This window comes from Saccoglossus kowalevskii, chromosome 4 (assembly GCF_978046115.1).
Source record: "Saccoglossus kowalevskii chromosome 4, keSacKowa6.1, whole genome shotgun sequence".
Lineage (NCBI taxonomy): Eukaryota > Metazoa > Hemichordata > Enteropneusta > Harrimaniidae > Saccoglossus > Saccoglossus kowalevskii.
In genome coordinates, this window is record NC_140644.1 from 39332994 (window position 1) to 39355254 (window position 22261).

Consider the following 22261-nt stretch of genomic DNA (forward strand, 5'->3'; position numbering starts at 1 on the left):
GCGCCGATTAGAAACTAGGACACAGGTTATAGACTAGGGCACAGGTTATAAACTATTGCACAGGTTATAAACTAGTGCGTAGGTTGTAAACTATGGCGTAGGTTATAAACTAGGGCACAGGTTATGAAGTAGGGCACAGGTCATAAACTATGGCACAGGTTATGAACTAGGGCACAGGTTATAGACTAGGGCACAGGTTATAAACTAGAGCACAGGTTATGAACTGGGGCACAGGTTATAAACTAGGGCACAGGTTGTACACTAGGGTACAGGTTATAAACTAGGGCACAGGTTATAAACTAGGGCACAGGTTATAAACCATGGCACAGCTTATAAACTATGGCACAGGTTATAGACTAGGGCACATATTCTAAACTGGGGCAAAGGTTATAGACTAGGGCACCGTTTATAAACTAGGGCACAGGTTATAAGCTGGGGCACAGGCTATAAACTAGAGCGCAGGTTATAAACTAGGGCGCAGGTTATAAACCAGGGCACAGGTTATGAACTAGGGCACAGGTTATAGACTAGGGCACAGGCTATGAACTGGGGCACAGTTTATAAACTATGGCACATGTTATAATGTAGGGCACAGATTATAAACTAGGGCACAGGTTATGTTCTAGGGAGCAGGTTTTAAACTAGGGCACATGTGTTGAACTAGAGCGCAGGTTGTGAACTATGAAACAGGTTATAAACTAGGGCGTAGATTATAAACTAGGTCACGGCTTATAAAATATGGCTCAGGTTATAAACAATGACACAGGTTGTAGACTAGGGTACAGTTTATAAACTAGGGCACAGGTTAAAAACTTGGGCACAGGTTATAAACTATTGCACAGGTTATAAAGTAGGGCACAGGTTATAAACCAGGGCACAAGTTATTAACTATGGCACAGGTTGTAAACTAGGGCACAGGTTATAAACTAGGGCACAGGTTGTCAACTAGGGCACAGGTTAGAAACTAGGGCGCAGATTAGAAACTAGGACACAGGTTATAGACTAGGGCACAGGTTATAAACTATTGCACAGGTTATAAACTAGTGCGTAGGTTATAAACTATGGCGTAGGTTATAAACTAGGGCACAGGTTATGAAGTAGGGCACAGGTCATAAACTATGGCACAGGTTATGAACTAGGGCACAGGTTATAGACTAGGGCACAGGTTATAAACTAGAGCACAGCTTATGAACTGGGGCACAGATTATAAACTAGGGCACAGGTTGTACACTAGGGTACAGGTTATAAACTAGGGCACAGGTTATAAACTAGGGCACAGGTTATAAACCATGGCACAGCTTATAAACTATGGCACAGGTTATAGACTAGGGCACATATTCTAAACTGGGGCAAAGGTTATAGACTAGGGCACTGTTTATAAACTAGGGCACAGGTTATAAGCTGGGGCACAGGCTATAAACTAGAGCGCAGGTTATAAACTAGGGCGCAGGTTATAAACCAGGGCACAGGTTATGAACTATGGCACAGGTTATAGACTAGGGCACATGCTATGAACTAGGGCACAGTTTATAAACTATGGCACATGTTATAATCTAGGGCACAGGTTATAAACTAGGGCACAGGTTATGTTCTAGGGAGCAGGTTTTAAACTAGGGCTTATGTGTTGAACTAGAGCGCAGGTTGTGAACTATGAAACAGGTTATAAACTAGGGCGTAGATTATAAACTAGGTCACGGCTTATAAAATATGGCTCAGGTTATAAACAATGACACAGGTTGTAGACTAGGGTACAGTTTATAAACTAGGGCACAGGTTAAAAACTTGGGCACAGGTTATAAAGTAGGGCACAGGTTATAAACTAGGGCACAAGTTATTAACTATGGCACAGGTTGTAAACTAGGGCACAGGTTATAAACTATGGCACAGGCGATGAACTAGGGCACAGGTTATAAACTAGGGCACAGGTTGTCAACTAGGGCACAGGTTATAAACTTGGGCACAAGTTATAGACTAGGGCACAGGTTATAAACTATGGCACGGGTTATAAACTATGGCACATGTTATAAACTAAGGCGTAGGTTATAAACTAGGGCACGGGTTTTATTATATTGCACAGGTTATAAACTGTGGCACAGGTTAAAAACTAGACCACTGGTTATAAACTAGGGCATGGGTTATAAAATATGGTACAGGTTATAGACCAGGGCACAGGATATAAACTAGGGCACGGGTTATGAACTAGAGCAAAGGTTATGAACTAAGGCACAGTTTATACACTAGGGCACAGGTAATAGACTAGGGCACAAGTTGTAGACAAGGGCACAGGTTATAAACTAGGGCACAGGTTATGAACTAGGGCACAGGTTATAGACTAGGGCACAGGTTATAAACTAGAGCACAGCTTATGAACTAGGGCACAGGTTGTCAACTAATGCACATGTTGTCAACTAGGGCACAGGTTATAAACTAGGGCATAGGTTAGAAACTCGGGCGTAGGTTATAAACTACGTCACGGGTTATAATGTATGGCACAGGTTATAAACAGTGGCACAGGTTAAAAACTAGACCACAGGTTATAAACTAGGGCACGGGTTATGAAATATGGTACAGGTTCTAGACCAGGGCACAGGATATAACCTAGGGCACAGGTTATGAACTAGGGCACAGTTTATGAACTATGGCACAGGTTATTCACTAGGGCACAGGTTATAAACTGGGGCACAGGTTATGATCTAGGACTCAGGTTATAAACTATGGCACAGGTTGTAGACAAGGGCACATGTTATAAACTAGGGCACAGGTTATGAACTAGGGCACAGGTTATAGACTAGGGCACAGGCTATAAACTAGAGCACAGCTTATGAACTAGGGCACAGGTTGTCAACTAGGGCACATGTTGTCAACTAGGGCACAGGTTATAAACTAGGGCACAGGTTAGAAACTATGGCACAGGTTATTCACTAGGGCACAGGTTATAAACTAAGGCACAGTTTATACACTAGGGCACAGGTAATAGATTAGGGCACAAGTTGTAGACAAGGGCACAGGTTATAAACTAGGGCACAGGTTATGAACTAGGGCACAGGTTATAGACTAGGGCACAGGTTATAAACTAGAGCACAGCTTATGAACTAGGGCACAGGTTGTCAACTAGGGCACATGTTGTCAACTAGGGCACAGGTTATAAACTAGGGCACAGGTTAGAAACTCGGGCGTAGGTTATAAACTAGGGCACGGGTTATAATGTATGGCACAGGTTATAAACTGTGGCACAGGTTAAAAACTAGACAACAGGTTATAAACTAGGGCACGGGTTATAAAATATGGTACAGGTTCTAGACCAGGGCACAGGATATAACCTAGGGCACAGGTTATGAACTAGGGCACAGTTTATGAACTATGGCACAGGTTATTCACTAGGGCACAGGTTATAAACTGGGGCACAGGTTATGATCTAGGACTCAGGTTATAAACTATGGCACAGGTTGTAGACAAGGGCACATGTTATAAACTAGGGCGCAGGTTATAGACCAGGGCACAGGTTATAAAATAGGGCACAGGTTTTGAACTAGGGCACAGGTTATGAAGTAGGGCACAGGTCATAGACTATGGCACAGGTTATGAACTAGGGCACAGGTTATACACTAGGGCACAGGTTATAAACTAGGGCACAGGTTATGATCTAGGGCTCAGGTTATAAACTTGGGCACAGGTTGTAGACAAGGGCACAGGTTATAAACTAGGGCACAGGTTATAGACCAGGGTACAGGTTATACAATAGGGCACAGGTTTTGAACTAGGGCACAGGTTATGAACTAGGGCACAGGTTATAAACTAGGGCTCAGGTCATAAACTAGAGCACAGGGTATGAACTAGGGCACAGGTTGTAGACTTGGGTACAGTTTATAAACTAGGGCACAAGTTACAATCTATGACACAGGTTGTAGACAAGGGCACAGGTTATAAACTAGGGCACAGGTTGTAGACAAGGGCACAGGTTTTAAACTAGGGCACAGGGTATAGACCAGGGCACAGGTTGTACAATAGGGCACAGGTTTTGAACTAGGGCACAGATTATGAAGTAGGGCACAGGTCATAAACTATGGCACAGGTTATGAACTAGGTCACAGGTTATAGACTAGGGCACAGGTTATATACTAGAGCACAGCATATGAACTAGGGCGCAGGTTATAAACTAGTGCACAGGTTGTAGTCTAGGGTACAGGTTATAAACTAGGGCACAGGTTATAAACTATGGCACAGCTTATAAACTATGGCACAGGTTATAGACTAGGGCACAGATTCTAAACTGGGGCACAGGATATAGACTAGGGCACAGGTTATGAACTAGGGCACAGTTTATAAACTACGGCACATGTTATAATCTAGGGCACAGGTTATAAACTAGGGCACATGTTATAAACTAGGGCACAGGTTATGATCTAGGGCGCAGGTTATAAACTAGGGCACAGGTTTTGAACTAGGGCGCAGGTTGTGAACTAGGGCACAGGTTATAAACTATGGCACAGGTTATAAACTAGGGCGCAGGTTATGAACTAGGGCACAGGTTATAAACTATGGCACAGGTTATAAACTATGGCACAGCTTATATACTATGGCATAGGTTATAAACTAAGGCACATGTTATTAACTAGGGCGTAGGTTATAAACTAGGGCACGGTTTATGAAATATGGATCAGGTTATAAACTATGACACAGGTTGTAGACTAGGGTACAGTTTATGAACTAGGGCACAGGTTATAAACTATGGCACAGGTTATAAACTAGGGCGCAGGTTATAAACCAGGGCACAGGTTATATACTAGAGCACAGCATATGAACTAGGGCACAGGTTATAAACTATGGCACAGTTTGTAAACTATGGCACAGGTTATAGACTAGGGCACAGATTCTAAACTGGGGCAAAGGTTATAGACTAGGGCACAGTTTATAAACTAGGGCACAGGTTATAAGCTGGGTCACAGGCTATAAACTAGGGCGCAGGTTATAAACTAGGACGCAGGTTATAAACCAGGGCACAGGTTATGAACTATGGCACAGGTTATAAACTAGGGCACAGGTTTTGAACTAGGGCACAGGTTATAAACTATGGCACAGGTTATAAACTATGACACAGGTTGTAGACTAGGGTACAGTTTATGAACTAGGGCACAGGTTATAAACTAGGGCACAGGTTATAAACTATGGCACAGGTTATAAACTAGGGCGCAGGTTATAGACTAGGGCACAGATTCTAAACTGGGGCAAAGGTTATAGACAAGGGCACAGTTTATAAACCAGGGCACAGGTTATATACTAGAGCACAGCATATGAACTAGGGCACAGATTATAAACTAGGGCACAGGTTGTAGACTAGGGTACAGGTTATAAACAAGGGCACAGGTTATAAACTATGGCACTGTTTATAAACTATGGCACAGGTTATAGACTAGGGCACAGATTCTAAACTGGGGCAAAGGTTATAGACTAGGGCACAGTTTATAAGCTAGGGCTCAGGTTATAAGCTGGGGCACAGGCGATAAACTAGGGAGCAGGTTATAAACTAGGGCGCAGGTTATGAACTATGGCACAGGTTATAGACTAGGGAACAGGTTATGAACTAGGGCACAGTTTATAAACTAGGGCACGGGTTATATTATATTGCACAGGTTAAAAACTAGACCACTGGTTATAAACTAGGGCGCGGGTTATAAAATATGGTACAGGTTATAGACCAGGGCACAGGATATAAACTAGGGCACGGGTTATGAACTAGAGCAAAGGTTATGAACTAAGGCACAGGTTATACACTAGGGCACAGGTTATAGACTGGGGCACAGATTATAGACTAGGGCACAGGTTGTAGAAAAGGGCACAGATTATAAACTAGGGCACAGGTTGTAGACAAGGGCACAGGTTATAAACTAGGGCACAGGTTATAGACCAGGGCACAGGTAATAAATTAGGGCACTGGTTTTGAACTAGGGCACAGGTTATGAAGTAGGGCACAGGTCATAAATTATGGCACAGGTTATGAACTAGGTCACAGGTTATAGACTAGGGCACAGGTTATAAACTAGAGCATAGCTTATGAACTAGGGCACAGGTTGTCAACTAGGGCACAGGTTATAAACTAGGGCAAAGGTTGTAGACTAGAGTACAGGTTATAAACTAGGGCACAGGTTATAAACTAGGGCACAGGTTATAAACTATGACACAGCTTACAAAGTATGGCGCAGGTTTTAGATTAGGGCACAGATTCTAAACTGGGGCAAAGGTTATAGACGATGGCACAGGGTATAAACTATGGCACAGGTTGTAGACTAGGGTACAGTTTATAAACTAGGGCACAACTTATAAACTATGACACAGGTTGTATACAGGGGCACAGCTTATACACTATGGCACAGGTTATAGACTAAGGCACAGATTCTAAACTGGGGCACAGGTTATAGACTAGGGCACAGTTTATAAACTAGGGCGCAGATTATAAACCAGGGCACAGGTTATGATATATGGCACAGGTTATAGACTAGGGCACAGGTTATAATCTAGGGCACAGGTTATAAACTAGGGCACATGTTATAAACTAGGGCACAGGTTGTGGTCCAGGGCGCAGGTTATAAACTAGGGCACATGTTTTGAACTAGGGCGCAGGTTGTGAACTATGGCACAGGTTGTAAACTATGGCACAGGTTATAAACTAGGGCGCATGTTATGAACTAGTGCACAGGTTATAATCTATGGCACAGGTTATATACTATGGCACAGGTTATAAACTAAGGCACAGGTTATAAACTAGGGCGTAGGTTATAAACTAGGGCACGGCTTATAATATATGGCTCAGGTTATAATCTATGACACAGGTTGTAGACTAGGGTACAGTTTATAAACTAGGGCACAGGTTATAAACTAGGACACAGGTTATAATCTAGGGCGCAGGTTATAAACCAGGGCACAGGTTATTAACTATGGCACAGGTTGTAAACTAGAGCACAGGTTATAAACTATAGCACAGGTTATGAACTAGGGCGCAGGTTATAAACTAGGGCACAGGTTGTCAACTAGGGCACAGGTTATAAACTTGGGCACAGGTTAGAAACTAGGGCGCAGATTAGAAACTAGGACACAGGTTATAGACTAGGGCACAGGTTATAAACTATTGCACAGGTTATAAACTAGTGCGTAGGTTATAAACTATGGCGTAGGTTATAAACTAGGGCACAGGTTATGAAGTAGGGCACAGGTCATAAACTATGGCACAGGTTATGAACTAGGGCACAGGTTATAGACTAGGGCACAGGTTATAAACTAGAGCACAGCTTATGAACTGGGGCACAGGTTATAAACTAGGGCACAGGTTGTACACTAGGGTACAGGTTATAAACTAGGGCACAGGTTATAAACTAGGGCACAGGTTATAAACCATGGCACAGCTTATAAACTATGGCACAGGTTATAGACTAGGGCACATATTCTAAACTGGGGCAAAGGTTATAGACTAGGGCACCGTTTATAAACTAGGGCACAGGTTATAAGCTGGGGCACAGGCTATAAACTAGAGCGCAGGTTATAAACTAGGGCGCAGGTTATAAACCAGGGCACAGGTTATGAACTATGGCACAGGTTATAGACTAGGGCACAGGCTATGAACTAGGGCACAGTTTATAAACTATGGCACATGTTATAATCTAGGGCACAGGTTATAAACTAGGGCACAGGTTATGTTCTAGGGAGCAGGTTTTAAACTAGGGCACATGTGTTGAACTAGAGCGCAGGTTGTGAACTATGAAACAGGTTATAAACTAGGGCGTAGATTATAAACTAGGTCACGGCTTATAAAATATGGCTCAGGTTATAAACAATGACACAGGTTGTAGACTAGGGTACAGTTTATAAACTAGGGCACAGGTTAAAAACTTGGGCACAGGTTATAAACTATGGCACAGGTTATAAAGTAGGGCACAGGTTATAAACCAGGGCACAAGTTATTAACTATGGCACAGGTTGTAAACTAGGGCACAGGTTATAAACTATGGCACAGGCGATGAACTAGGGCACAGGTTATAAACTAGGGCACAGGTTGTCAACTAGGGCACAGGTTGTCAACTAGGGCACAGGTTAGAAACTAGGGCGCAGATTAGAAACTAGGACACAGGTTATAGACTAGGGCACAGGTTATAAACTATTGCACAGGTTATAAACTAGTGCGTAGGTTATAAACTATGGCGTAGGTTATAAACTAGGGCACAGGTTATGAAGTAGGGCACAGGTCATAAACTATGGCACAGGTTATGAACTAGGGCACAGGTTATAGACTAGGGCACAGGTTATAAACTAGAGCACAGCTTATGAACTGGGGCACAGGTTATAAACTAGGGCACAGGTTGTACACTAGGGTACAGGTTATAAACTAGGGCACAGGTTATAAACTAGGGCACAGGTTATAAACCATGGCACAGCTTATAAACTATGGCACAGGTTATAGACTAGGGCACATATTCTAAACTGGGGCAAAGGTTATAGACTAGGGCACCGTTTATAAACTAGGGCACAGGTTATAAGCTGGGGCACAGGCTATAAACTAGAGCGTAGGTTATAAACTAGGGCGCAGGTTATAAACCAGGGCACAGGTTATGAACTATGGCACAGGTTATAGACTAGGGCACAGGCTATGAACTAGGGCACAGTTTATAAACTATGGCACATGTTATAATCTAGGGCACAGGTTATAAACTAGGGCACAGGTTATGTTCTAGGGAGCAGGTTTTAAACTAGGGCACATGTGTTGAACTAGAGCGCAGGTTGTGAACTATGAAACAGGTTATAAACTAGGGCGTAGATTATAAACTAGGTCACGGCTTATAAAATATGGCTCAGGTTATAAACAATGACACAGGTTGTAGACTAGGGTACAGTTTATAAACTAGGGCACAGGTTAAAAACTTGGGCACAGGTTATAAAGTAGGGCACAGGTTATAAACCAGGGCACAAGTTATTAACTATGGCACAGGTTGTAAACTAGGGCACAGGTTATAAACTATGGCACAGGCGATGAACTAGTTCACAGGTTATAAACTAGGGCACAGGTTGTCAACTAGGGCACAGGTTATAAACTTGGGCACAAGTTATAGACTAGGGCACAGGTTATAAACTATGGCACGGGTTATAAACTATGGCACATGTTATAAACTAAGGCGTAGGTTATAAACTAGGGCACGGGTTTTATTATATTGCACAGGTTATAAACTGTGGCACAGGTTAAAAACTAGACCACTGGTTATAAACTAGGGCATGGGTTATAAAATATGGTACAGGTTATAGACCAGGGCACAGGATATAAACTAGGGCACGGGTTATGAACTAGAGCAAAGGTTATGAACTAAGGCACAGTTTATACACTAGGGCACAGGTAATAGACTAGGGCACAAGTTGTAGACAAGGGCACAGGTTATAAACTAGGGCACAGGTTATGAACTAGGGCACAGGTTATAGACTAGGGCACAGGTTATAAACTAGAGCACAGCTTATGAACTAGGGCACAGGTTGTCAACTAATGCACATGTTGTCAACGAGGGCACAGGTTATAAACTAGGGCACAGGTTAGAAACTCGGGCGTAGGTTATAAACTACGGCACGGGTTATAATGTATGGCACAGGTTATAAACAGTGGCACAGGTTAAAAACTAGACCACAGGTTATAAACTAGGGCACGGGTTATGAAATATGGTACAGGTTCTAGACCAGGGCACAGGATATAACCTAGGGCACAGGTTATGAACTAGGGCACAGTTTATGAACTATGGCACAGGTTATTCACTAGGGCACAGGTTATAAACTGGGGCACAGGTTATGATCTAGGACTCAGGTTATAAACTATGGCACAGGTTGTAGACAAGGGCACATGTTATAAACTAGGGCGCAGGTTATGAACTAGGGCACAGGTTATAGACTATGGCACAGGCTATAAACTAGAGCACAGCTTATGAACTAGGGCACAGGTTGTCAACTAGGGCACATGTTGTCAACTAGGGCACAGGTTATAAACTAGGGCACAGGTTAGAAACTATGGCGCAGGTTATTCACTAGGGCACAGGTTATAAACTAAGGCACAGTTTATACACTAGGGCACAGGTAATAGATTAGGGCACAAGTTGTAGACAAGGGCACAGGTTATAAACTAGGGCACAGGTTATGAACTAGGGCACAGGTTATAGACTAGGGCACAGGTTATAAACTAGAGCACAGCTTATGAACTAGGGCACAGGTTGTCAACTAGGGCACATGTTGTCAACTAGGGCACAGGTTATAAACTAGGGCACAGGTTAGAAACTCGGGCGTAGGTTATAAACTAGGGCACGGGTTATAATGTATGGCACAGGTTATAAACTGTGGCACAGGTTAAAAACTAGACAACAGGTTATAAACTAGGGCACGGGTTATATAATATGGTACAGGTTCTAGACCAGGGCACAGGATATAACCTAGGGCACAGGTTATGAACTAGGGCACAGTTTATGAACTATGGCACAGGTTATTCACTAGGGCACAGGTTATAAACTGGGGCACAGGTTATGATCTAGGACTCAGGTTATAAACTATGGCACAGGTTGTAGACAAGGGCACATGTTATAAACTAGGGCGCAGGTTATAGACCAGGGCACAGGTTATAAAATAGGGCACAGGTTTTGAACTAGGGCACAGGTTATGAAGTAGGGCACAGGTCATAGACTATGGCACAGGTTATGAACTAGGGCACAGGTTATACACTAGGGCACAGGTTATAAACTAGGGCACAGGTTATGATCTAGGGCTCAGGTTATAAACTTGGGCACAGGTTGTAGACAAGGGCACAGGTTATAAACTAGGGCACAGGTTATAGACCAGGGTACAGGTTATACAATAGGGCACAGGTTTTGAACTAGGGCACAGGTTATGAACTAGGGCACAGGTTATAAACTAGGGCTCAGGTCATAAACTAGAGCACATGGTATGAACTAGGGCACAGGTTGTAGACTTGGGTACAGTTTATAAACTAGGGCACAAGTTACAATCTATGACACAGGTTGTAGACAAGGGCACAGGTTATAAACTAGGGCACAGGTTGTAGACAAGGGCACAGGTTTTAAACTAGGGCACAGGGAATAGACCAGGGCACAGGTTGTACAATAGGGCACAGGTTTTGAACTAGGGCACAGATTATGAAGTAGGGCACAGGTCATAAACTATGGCACAGGTTATGAACTAGGTCACAGGTTATAGACTAGGGCACAGGTTATATACTAGAGCACAGCATATGAACTAGGGCGCAGGTTATAAACTAGTGCACAGGTTGTAGTCTAGCGTACAGGTTATAAACTAGGGCACAGGTTATAAACTATGGCACAGCTTATAAACTATGGCACAGGTTATAGACTAGGGCACAGATTCTAAACTGGGGCACAGGATATAGACTAGGGCACAGGTTATGAACTAGGGCACAGTTTATAAACTACGGCACATGTTATAATCTAGGGCACAGGTTATAAACTAGGGCACATGTTATAAACTAGGGCACAGGTTATGATCTAGGGCGCAGGTTATAAACTAGGGCACAGGTTTTGAACTAGGGCGCAGGTTGTGAACTAGGGCACAGGTTATAAACTATGGCACAGGTTATAAACTATGGCACAGCTTATATACTATGGCATAGGTTATAAACTAAGGCACATGTTATTAACTAGGGCGTAGGTTATAAACTAGGGCACGGTTTATGAAATATGGATCAGGTTATAAACTATGACACAGGTTGTAGACTAGGGTACAGTTTATGAACTAGGGCACAGGTTATAAACTATGGCACAGGTTATAAACTAGGGCGCAGGTTATAAACCAGGGCACAGGTTATATACTAGAGCACAGCTTATGAACTAGGGCACAGGTTATAAACTATGGCACAGTTTGTAAACTATGGCACAGGTTATAGACTAGGGCACAGATTCTAAACTGGGGCAAAGGTTATAGACTAGGGCACAGTTTATAAACTAGGGCACAGGCTATAAGCTGGGTCACAGGCTATAAACTAGGGCGCAGGTTATAAACTAGGACGCAGGTTATAAACCAGGGCACAGGTTATGAACTATGGCACAGGTTATAAACTAGGGCACAGGTTTTGAACTAGGGCACAGGTTATAAACTATGGCACAGGTTATAAACTATGACACAGGTTGTAGACTAGGGTACAGTTTATGAACTAGGGCACAGGTTATAAACTAGGGCACAGGTTATAAACTATGGCACAGGTTATAAACTAGGGCGCAGGTTATAGACTAGGGCACAGATTCTAAACTGGGGCAAAGGTTATAGACAAGGGCACAGTTTATAAACCAGGGCACAGGTTATATACTAGAGCACAGCATATGAACTAGGGCACAGATTATAAACTAGGGCACAGGTTGTAGACTAGGGTACAGGTTATAAACAAGGGCACAGGTTATAAACTATGGCACTGTTTATAAACTATGGCACAGGTTATAGACTAGGGCACAGATTCTAAACTGGGGCAAAGGTTATAGACTAGGGCACAGTTTATAAGCTAGGGCTCAGGTTATAAGCTGGGGCACAGGCGATAAACTAGGGAGCAGGTTATAAACTAGGGCGCAGGTTATGAACTATGGCACAGGTTATAGACTAGGGAACAGGTTATGAACTAGGGCACAGTTTATAAACTAGGGCACGGGTTATATTATATTGCACAGGTTAAAAACTAGACCACTGGTTATAAACTAGGGCACGGGTTATAAAATATGGTACAGGTTATAGACCAGGGCACAGGATATAAACTAGGGCACGGGTTATGAACTAGAGCAAAGGTTATGAACTAAGGCACAGGTTATACACTAGGGCACAGGTTATAGACTGGGGCACAGATTATAGACTAGGGCACAGGTTGTAGAAAAGGGCACAGATTATAAACTAGGGCACAGGTTGTAGACAAGGGCACAGGTTATAAACTAGGGCACAGGTTATAGACCAGGGCACAGGTAATAAATTAGGGCACTGGTTTTGAACTAGGGCACAGGTTATGAAGTAGGGCACAGGTCATAAATTATGGCACAGGTTATGAACTAGGTCACAGGTTATAGACTAGGGCACAGGTTATAAACTAGAGCATAGCTTATGAACTAGGGCACAGGTTGTCAACTAGGGCACAGGTTATAAACTAGAGGACAGGTTAGAAACTCGGGCGTAGGTTATAAACTAGGGCACGGGTTATAATATATGGCACAGGTTGTAAAATGTGGCACAGGTTAAAAACTAGACCACAGGTTATAAACGAGGGCACGGCTTATAAAATATGGCTCAGGTTATAAACTATGACACAGGTTGTAGACTAGGTTACAGTTTAAGAACTAGGGCACAGGTTATAAACTAGGGAACAGGTTATAAACTATGGCACAGGTTATAAACTAGGGCGCAGGTTATAGACTAGGGCACAGATTCTAAACTGGCGCAAAGGTTATAGACTAGGGCACAGTTTATAAACCAGGGCACAGGTTATATACTAGAGCACAGCATATGAACTAGGGCACAGGTTATAAACTAGGGCACAGGTTGTAGACTAGGGTACAGGTTATAAACTTGGGCACAGGTTATAAACTATGGCACAGTTTATAAACTATGGCACAGGTTATAGACTAGGGCACAGATTCTAAACTGGGGCAAAGGTTATAGACTAGGGCACAGTTTATAAACTAGGGCACAGTTTATAAACTAGGGCACAGGTTATAAGCTGGGGCACAGGCTATAAACTAGGGCGCAGGTTATAAACTAGGGCGCAGGTTATAAACCAGGGCACAGGTTATGAACTATGGCACAGGTTATCAACTAGGGCACAGGTTATGAACTAGGGCACAGTTTATAAACTACAGCACATGTTATAATCTAGGGCACAGGTTATAAACTAGGGCACATGTTATAAACTAGGGCACAGGTTATGATCTAGGGCGCAGGTTATAAACTAGGGCACAGGTTTTGAACTAGGGCGCAGGTTGTGAACTATGGCACAGGTTATAAACTATGGCACAGGTTATAAACTAGGGTGCAGGTTGAACTAGGGCACAGGTTATAAACTATGGCACAGGTTGTATACTATGGCACAGGTTATAAAATAAGGCACATGTTATAAACTAGGGCGCAGGTTATAAACCAGGGCACAGGTTGTGAACTATGGCACAGGTTGTGAACTAGGGCACAGGTTGTAAACTAGGGCACAGGTTATAAACTATGGCACAGGTTATGAACTAGGGCACAGGTTATAAACTATGGCACGGGTTATATTATATGGCAAAGCTTATAAACTGTGGCACAGGTTAAAAACTAGACCACAGGTTTTAAACTAGGGCACGGGTTATAAAATATGGTACAGGTTATAGACCAGGGCACAGGTTATAAACTGGGGCACAGGCTATAGACTAGGGCACAGGTTGTAGACAAGGGCACAGGTTATAGACCAGGGCACAGGTTATAAAATAGGATACTGGTTTTGAACTAGGGCACAGGTTATGAAGTAGGGCACAGGTCATAAACCATGGCACAGGTTATGAACTAGGGCACAGGTTATAGACTACGGCACAGGTTATAAACTAGAGCACAGCTTATGAACTAGGGCACAGGTTATAAATTAGGGCACAGGTTGTAGACTAGGGCACAGGTCATAAACTATGGCACAGGTTATAAACTATGGCACAGGTTATAGACTAGGGCACAGATTCTAAACTGGGGCAAAGGTTATAGACTAGGGCACAGTTTATAAACTAGGGCACAGGTTATAAGCTGGGGCACAGGCTATAAACTAGGGCGCAGGTTATAAACTAGGGCGCAGGTTATAAACCAGGGCACAGGTTATGAACTATGGCACAGGTTATAGACTAGGGCACAGGTTATGAACTAGGTCACAGTTTAGAAACTATGGCACGTGTTATAATCTAGGGCACAGTTTATAATCTAGGGCACATGTTATAAACTAGGGCACAGGTTATAAACTATGGCACAAGTTATGATCTAGGGCGCAGGATATAAACTAGGGCGCAGGTTATAAACTATGGCACAGGTTATATACTATGGCACAGATTATAAACTAGGGCGTAGGTTATAAACTAGGGCACGGCTTATAAAATATGGCTCAGGTTATAAACTGTGGCACAGGTTAAAAACTAGACCATAGGTTATAAACTACGGCACAGGTTATATATTATGGTACCGGTTATAGACCAATGAACAGGTTATACACTAGGGCACAGGTTATACACTAGGGCACAGGTTATAAAATAGGGCACAGGTTATGAACTAGCGCTCAGGTTATGAAGTAGGGCACAGGTCATGTACTAGGGCACAGGTTATGAACTAGGGCAGAGGTTATGACCTATTGCACATGTTATAAACTATGACATAGGTTATAGACTAGGGCACAGGTTATAAACTAGAGCACAGGTTATGAACTAGGGCACAGGTTATAAACTAGGGCACAGGTTGTAGACTAGGGTACAGGTTATAAACTAGGGCACATGTTATAAACTATGGCACAGCTTTTAAACTATGGCACAGGTTATAGACTAGGGCACAGTTTATAAACTAGGCCACAAATTATAAGCTGAGGCACAGGATATAAACTCTGGCGCAGGTTATAAACTAGGGCGCAGTTTATAAACCAGGGCACAGGTTATAATCTATGGCACAGGTTATAGACTAGGGCACATGTTATAAACTATGGCACAGGTTATGAACTAGGGCAAAGGTTGTAGACTAGGGCACAGGTAATAAACTAGGGCACAGGTTATAAACTAGGGCACAGGTTATAAACTATTTCACAGCTTATAAACCATGGCACAGGTTATAGACTAGGGTACAGATTCTAAACTAGAGCATAGGTTATAAACTAGGGCACAGGTTTTAAACTAGGGCACAGGTTATAAACCATGGCACAGGTTATGAACTAGTGCACAGGTTATAAACAAGGACTCAGGTTATAAACAAGGGTTCAGGTTATGGACTAGGGCACATGTTATAAACTAGGGCACATGTTTTAAACTAGGGTACATGTTATGAACAAGCGTACAGGTTATAAACTAGGGCACGGGTTATGAACTAGGGCGCAGGTTATAAGCTAGGGCACAGGTTATAAACTAGGGCGAAGGTTATGATCTAGGGCAAATGTTATAATCTAGGGCACAGGTTACAAACTAGGGCACAGTTCATGGACTAGGGAACCGGATATGAACTAGGGCACAGGTTATAAACTGGGGCACACGTTATGAACAATGGCACAGGTTATAAACTAGGGTACAGGTTATAAACTAGGGCACAGGCTATAAACTGGGGCACATGTTATAAACTAGGGCGCAAGTTATAAACTAGATCACATGTTATGAACTAGGGCACAGGTTACCGGGACAGGTGATAAACTAGGGCACAGGTTATGAACTAGGTCACATGTTATGAACTAGGGCACAGGTTACCGGGACAGGTGATAAACTAGGGTACAGGCTATAAACTAGGTCACATGTTATAATCTAGGGCGCAAGTTATAAACTAGGGCACAGCTTACCGGGACAGGTGATAAACTAGGGCACAGGTTATGAACTAGGGCACATGTTATAAACTAGGGCACTGGTTATGAACTAGGGCACAGATTATAAACTAGGGCATAGCTTATATACTAGGGCACAGGTTTTGGCAATTCTTCTAAAGTATGGTAAAGCGTCGTGTTAGTGATAATTCTTGTTGCATGGTACCTCAGTGTTTGTTTTCATTTGATACATCTATCGTGGCTTTCCTGGGTAGGTGTGATTTCGTGTAGCCTGTTTGAGAAATCGGAACTTTATTTTGAACTTTGACCTGTATTCTAGATTGGCAAGGCACTGAGACAGACGAGAATCTGATTGACGCCCTCATGTTAAACTCATCCAGGATTGGTCATGGTTACGCAGCAACGAAACATCCCGAAGTGTTATTGGAATTAAAACAACGCGATATACCATTGGAAGTTAACCCCATATCCAACCAAGTAAGTTAAACATGTGGCGGTATTTTATCTTGACAATAAATCCAACCTGTTCTCGGGCCTATACAGTGTTAGGATAAGCTGAGTAGACGAGTCATCAAATTTGGCGCTTTTCCCGACTGAAACGTCAGACATTGTAATAGTTAACTTTGTTATTTTAGGTACTGAAACTCGTTGACGACTTACGAAACCATCCAGCAAGTACTCTGCTAGCAGATGGTTATCCAATCGTCGTTAGTTCCGATGACCCTGCCACTTGGGGTTCCACTCCCTTGTCACATGACTTCTATGAGATGTTCATGGGAATTGCCAGTGCTAAGGCTGATCTGCGATTATTGAAACAACTTACAACAGACTCTATCAAGTAAGTACTACATCATAATAGACATTAGTGACAGCATAGTTATGAAAACATTACAGCTAACATCCAAGTCCTTTATTGTCTAAATGTTTTAATCCATAAATTTATCTAATTTTTCGCAATTTCACTCAGAATTGAACGTTTAGTTCTTTATTTTCTTTTAATAGAAATAATATTATGATACAACAAAAATAAATAAGTGGAGGTCATGAGGAATATGCAATTTCATTTAATCTTTACAATTATATTGGTTTCTAGAGTGAAAGTAATGATCCCATATTCAAAAATGCTGCTCGGTGACTAAAGCTGCTGTGCATTGCTATGAATAGTGACAAGCTGATATTCATTATCTTAGGAATGTGACTTTGGAGAAACCTTAGTTGAAGTCCACAAGTGATAGTACTGAGATAGAGCATTGAATTGTCATTTGATAGACAGGTTATAAACTAGAACACAGGTTATAAACTAAGGCGCAGGTTATGAACTAGGGTACAGGTTATAAACTAGGGCGCAGGTTATGAACTAGGGTACAGGTTATAAACTAGGGCGCAGGTTATGAAGTAGGGCACATGTTATGAACTAGGGCACAGGTTATAAACTAGGGCACAGGTTATAAACTTGGGCACATGTCATGGACTAGGGCACAGGTTATATAGTGGGGCACAGGTTATAAACTAGGGCGCAGGTTATGAACTAGGGCACAGGTTATGAACTAGGGCGCAGGTTATAAACTAGGGCACAGGTTATGAACTAGTTTATGTATCAGAGCCCAGCCCAGCCTTATTAAAATAAGATATAATAAGGCGTTTTTTGAAAAAAATATTTCATCGGTATTGCAGTGTTCATATAAAATATATTACACTATTTCAGATATAGTACTCTGTTAGAAGAGGAGAAAGCTTCGTGCATGGATATGTGGTCGACTGAATGGGACATATTTTTAGACAAAGTGTTAGAAATGTACAACATAACTGACTGGGAGAATTATGTTCCTGCACCAACTGAGACGACAATTACAGATGGTGCAGCAAAGCTGTTGTGTCTCAACATAACACCTATTATTCTGGCAATAATAATGGTTAACACATAATGACGTCACTAATATTAGCCGCGTTGTTTATGGTGACGTCACTAAAATTCTGTCCATATAAGCCGCGTTGTTTCAATAATAATGTAATTTTAGAAAAAATATAATCCTAAGGATCGCATCATGGTTTCATACGATTCTGGTCTCTAACAGCACTGTAGATTTGAAAACAGTGTCCGGATTGCGAACATGTTCGAAGTAACTTAAGTTTTTAATAATATAATAAGAAATCACGTGAATCTAAGTTGACTTTGCATTTGGACATTCAAGCATCCCGTTCAATGAGTGGACACAAATCTTATGAAAATTATTTTGTATGAATAATTTTTAAGAGAGATTTATAAGATATGAATTTGCAACTTCCATAACTGTACACTGATAAAGATATCACGACAAGCGAACTCTCGCGCTTTTCGGACGTATTTGTATTTGTAACCATATCTCAATTCGTGTGTAATCTTCATCGCATATCAAATCATACTTGCATGCCCTCAACTTATACATCCTTAATAACACATATTTATGTTGTGCACTCTTAACTTTGTTTCTTTGCGTCAGTCGTCCCTGTAGATAAAGAGATGTGGTTTTATTTAATTGTGTTGTTTAATATTAATTTATTGTATTACATTGTATGTAGTAAATTATGTGAATATTCATGCTATATAGCAGCAATACCACTGTGTCAAGTATTTTTAATTAAAACAATGCAATCTTCGTAAAATCCTTAAAATGTATATTTGAATAGAAAGCAATCCGAACACTGTTATTAAAAACACTTTCAACACATACCTCAATTAGTATTTGTGCACTTTCTATTATTGAGGTATATTGAGAGCATGATTGATTAAGTGACAATAATATGAGAAAGGTATCTGTAAAATACATTTGCGCGTTACCATTATTGATCTTCTGGACCTTGTAATTTGATTATTGCTGGCAACGTATCACTTTAATTTGCCGCAACCCCAATGCCTGAATAAAATGATTTGTCAATAGGATTGGTCTCGTTGTCGTTTTATAAAATGGTATGTCAGATACACTGCCAGTGTAAGGTATACTGGGACAAAATAATTCATGTTTTTTTTTCTGTTCTCTTGTAAATGTATGTTCCATGACGTCACTCGTCTCAACCACGTACGAAAATAATGATGATTATTGTATAACAATATTTTGAAAAAAATGGTATTAACAGCAATCAACACGTTATTTTTAATCACTAAAGTGTTATTTTATTTACTAAAAATAAGTATTTCCATTTGCGAGTAGGCGTATTTTGTCATAACCCACTTACTAGTGGCACGAGTTTTAATTACGTGACGAACAAGGATAACAGATATTAAATATCGTCAAGCTCTATAGCGCTCGTATGGGCATATAAACATAAATGTCGCCAAGCTCTGTAGCGTTAACTTCGTATGGGCTTTGTATCGATAAATACCATTAAGCTCTGTGGCGTTCGTATGGCATATTACCAAAATATTCAACCGATGAAGAACTGTATTACAGAAGAAGAGATCCAAATGACAATACAGATTCTACCTAATATAAGGCAGTGGACTGTGACAATATTAAAGCAGAGTTTTACCAATTTTTAGATAAGCATGTAAGGAGTGTAATTCAAAAAGTCATCAATAATATATTAATGAGACAAAACATTTCGTGCAGAGTGTTTTAATACTAATTCCTAATTTTCGACCAATTAGTCTAATTAGCCATTTATACAAAATTCTACTTTATGTGATAAAAAATCGAATTGAGCCCATAATTGAAGCCAGAATTAGTAAAAATCAGTAAGGGTTTAGGAGAAGTAGAGCAACATTGGATGGCCTTTTTATACTACAATCAATTAGCGAAGGAGTGATTGAAATTCGGAAAAAATTATGCTTTATCGACTATACACCAAAGCATTTGATACAATTAATCACGAGAAATTGTTGTAGATCATGAAAGATCATGAACATCACAGATCATGATGATCATGATCATGAAGCATGATTAATTGCAAATCTATACTGGACCAAGATGTGGTAATAAGAACAAGAAGTGACAATACAGAGAAAATCAGAATCAAAAGAGGAGTAAGACAGGGATGTATACTTTCACATATACTTTTTAACTTATACAGTGAATTAAAGTCAGCTAAAAGTATAAACATCAATGGGGTTAACAAAAATAACATACGATATGTCTCTGATACTGAAGGGGAATTACAATGTATGATCAATAAATTATGTGATACTTGTGATGCCTATGATATGTATCTGAATACAAAAATCTGCTAGTAAGGTAAAAAAAGATCATTCAATTGAGGTAGAGCCTATTCATAATTTTTGACAAAATTGACCATAAATCGCATGACAATGTCCATTAGTTACTATGTACAATCATGAAGCTAATGTCTCATGGTACAATGAAATAGCATTATTTTGTGTGTTACAGTTATGCTTTTTGAGAAACGTGTCTTAAGATTTCTTGAAAATTGCTATTTTAGAACAATTCCATAGAACACAATGACAAAGAAAAATTGCATTTTTTGACATTTTGTAAATCCCAGATTATTTAAATAATTCAGAAAAACAAAAAGTACTCCATCATTAACAATATATGATTTTTTCAGCCTGTGTCACCAGGCTAGATTTTGATATATTGCATAATATGTCTGCCATAGCAACCTGTGGTAAAAGTGTTATAATAGTGTCAAAATGGCGACTTTCCACTAAAATACAACAATCAATTTCTCAAAAAAAAGGCTGGTGACCCCCAACTTTTTTAGGAGTACAATTTATTGCCAAGTGAATAAAATTATTTCTTTTTTAATTTATGAGTAGGGTTCTACCTTAAGGTAAATGCAGAAGGAACAATTCCAGAAGAAGTAGAAGAATATAAGTATTTATTTAGGGCAGTGGATGACAGCGGATGACAAATTTTTACATGTAGTGAAACGTAGAATTGGCAGAGCCAAGGGGGAATTCTGGGAGCTAAAGAAATTTCTGAGGAGAGATCTAAATATTAAAATAAGAAACAGATTCTAGATACGTATGGTTGGACGTATGGAAATAAAGTGATAAGGAACATAATGGCTTTTGAAAACTGGTGCTACAGGAGAATTTAGAAAATAAGTTGGACTGATCATTTAACAAATGAAAAGGTTGAAGAACGTGTGGGATGTCAACTGAAATTGGTCATGTGAATTTTTTAAATATTGTTTTGCATTTCATTAGCATAATTTTGATCATATCAAAATACCACTAGGTCATTTTGAAGAGCATCACACATACTTACAAAACATACTGAATAGACAATATGCACGTCTTGTGTACTACTATTACATAAACAAAAAAATGGTCTACGTATTCTGCATTTATGACCATATATGGTTATAGAACTCATTGAATATAATTATCTCAAGCTCTATATCAAGCTCTATCGCACATAGAAACATCGACCTAAAGCTATAGAACTAGAGAAATGGCTAACATATTAACAGCAATGTCAATGCTAACTCTTGATAGATCACTCTTACACAAAAATATAAATATTCAATCTATTTGTATGACGTTTGCAGGTTTATAGGCAAATATATACAATTGCCCACGCTTTGCTGAAAAAACTGAAATAACATAATTTACACAGATTTTGATAATTGTTAGAAGAATAAAGATTCGTTTCAAACAATTACACACCAAACGTGTTTAGCATAGTTTAACTCGTTTTACCCTGTTGCTACCTTAAGTTATTCAAAGCAGAAATGTTTTTCTGATCCATGTTTTTTTATTTTAATTGAATTCTACGTTGAAATAATGTTCATCTG

At 40.7% G+C, this 22261-nt stretch overlaps 1 protein-coding gene across 1 annotated transcript in view; it reads left to right on the forward strand.

Annotated features, from left to right (window-relative positions):
* LOC100370825 (adenosine deaminase 2-like) overlaps nt 1–18557 on the forward strand; it is a 145943-nt gene extending 127386 nt beyond the window's left edge. Inside the window, exons 6-8 of the mRNA XM_002739003.3 lie at nt 16848–17005; nt 17164–17366; nt 18234–18557. Of these exons, the coding sequence (XP_002739049.2) occupies nt 16848–17005; nt 17164–17366; nt 18234–18453 (581 nt within the window). The 3' untranslated portion in view covers nt 18454–18557. The remainder of the gene's footprint in view (nt 1–16847; nt 17006–17163; nt 17367–18233) is intronic.
* Nucleotides 18558–22261: the final 3704 nt, after the last annotated feature.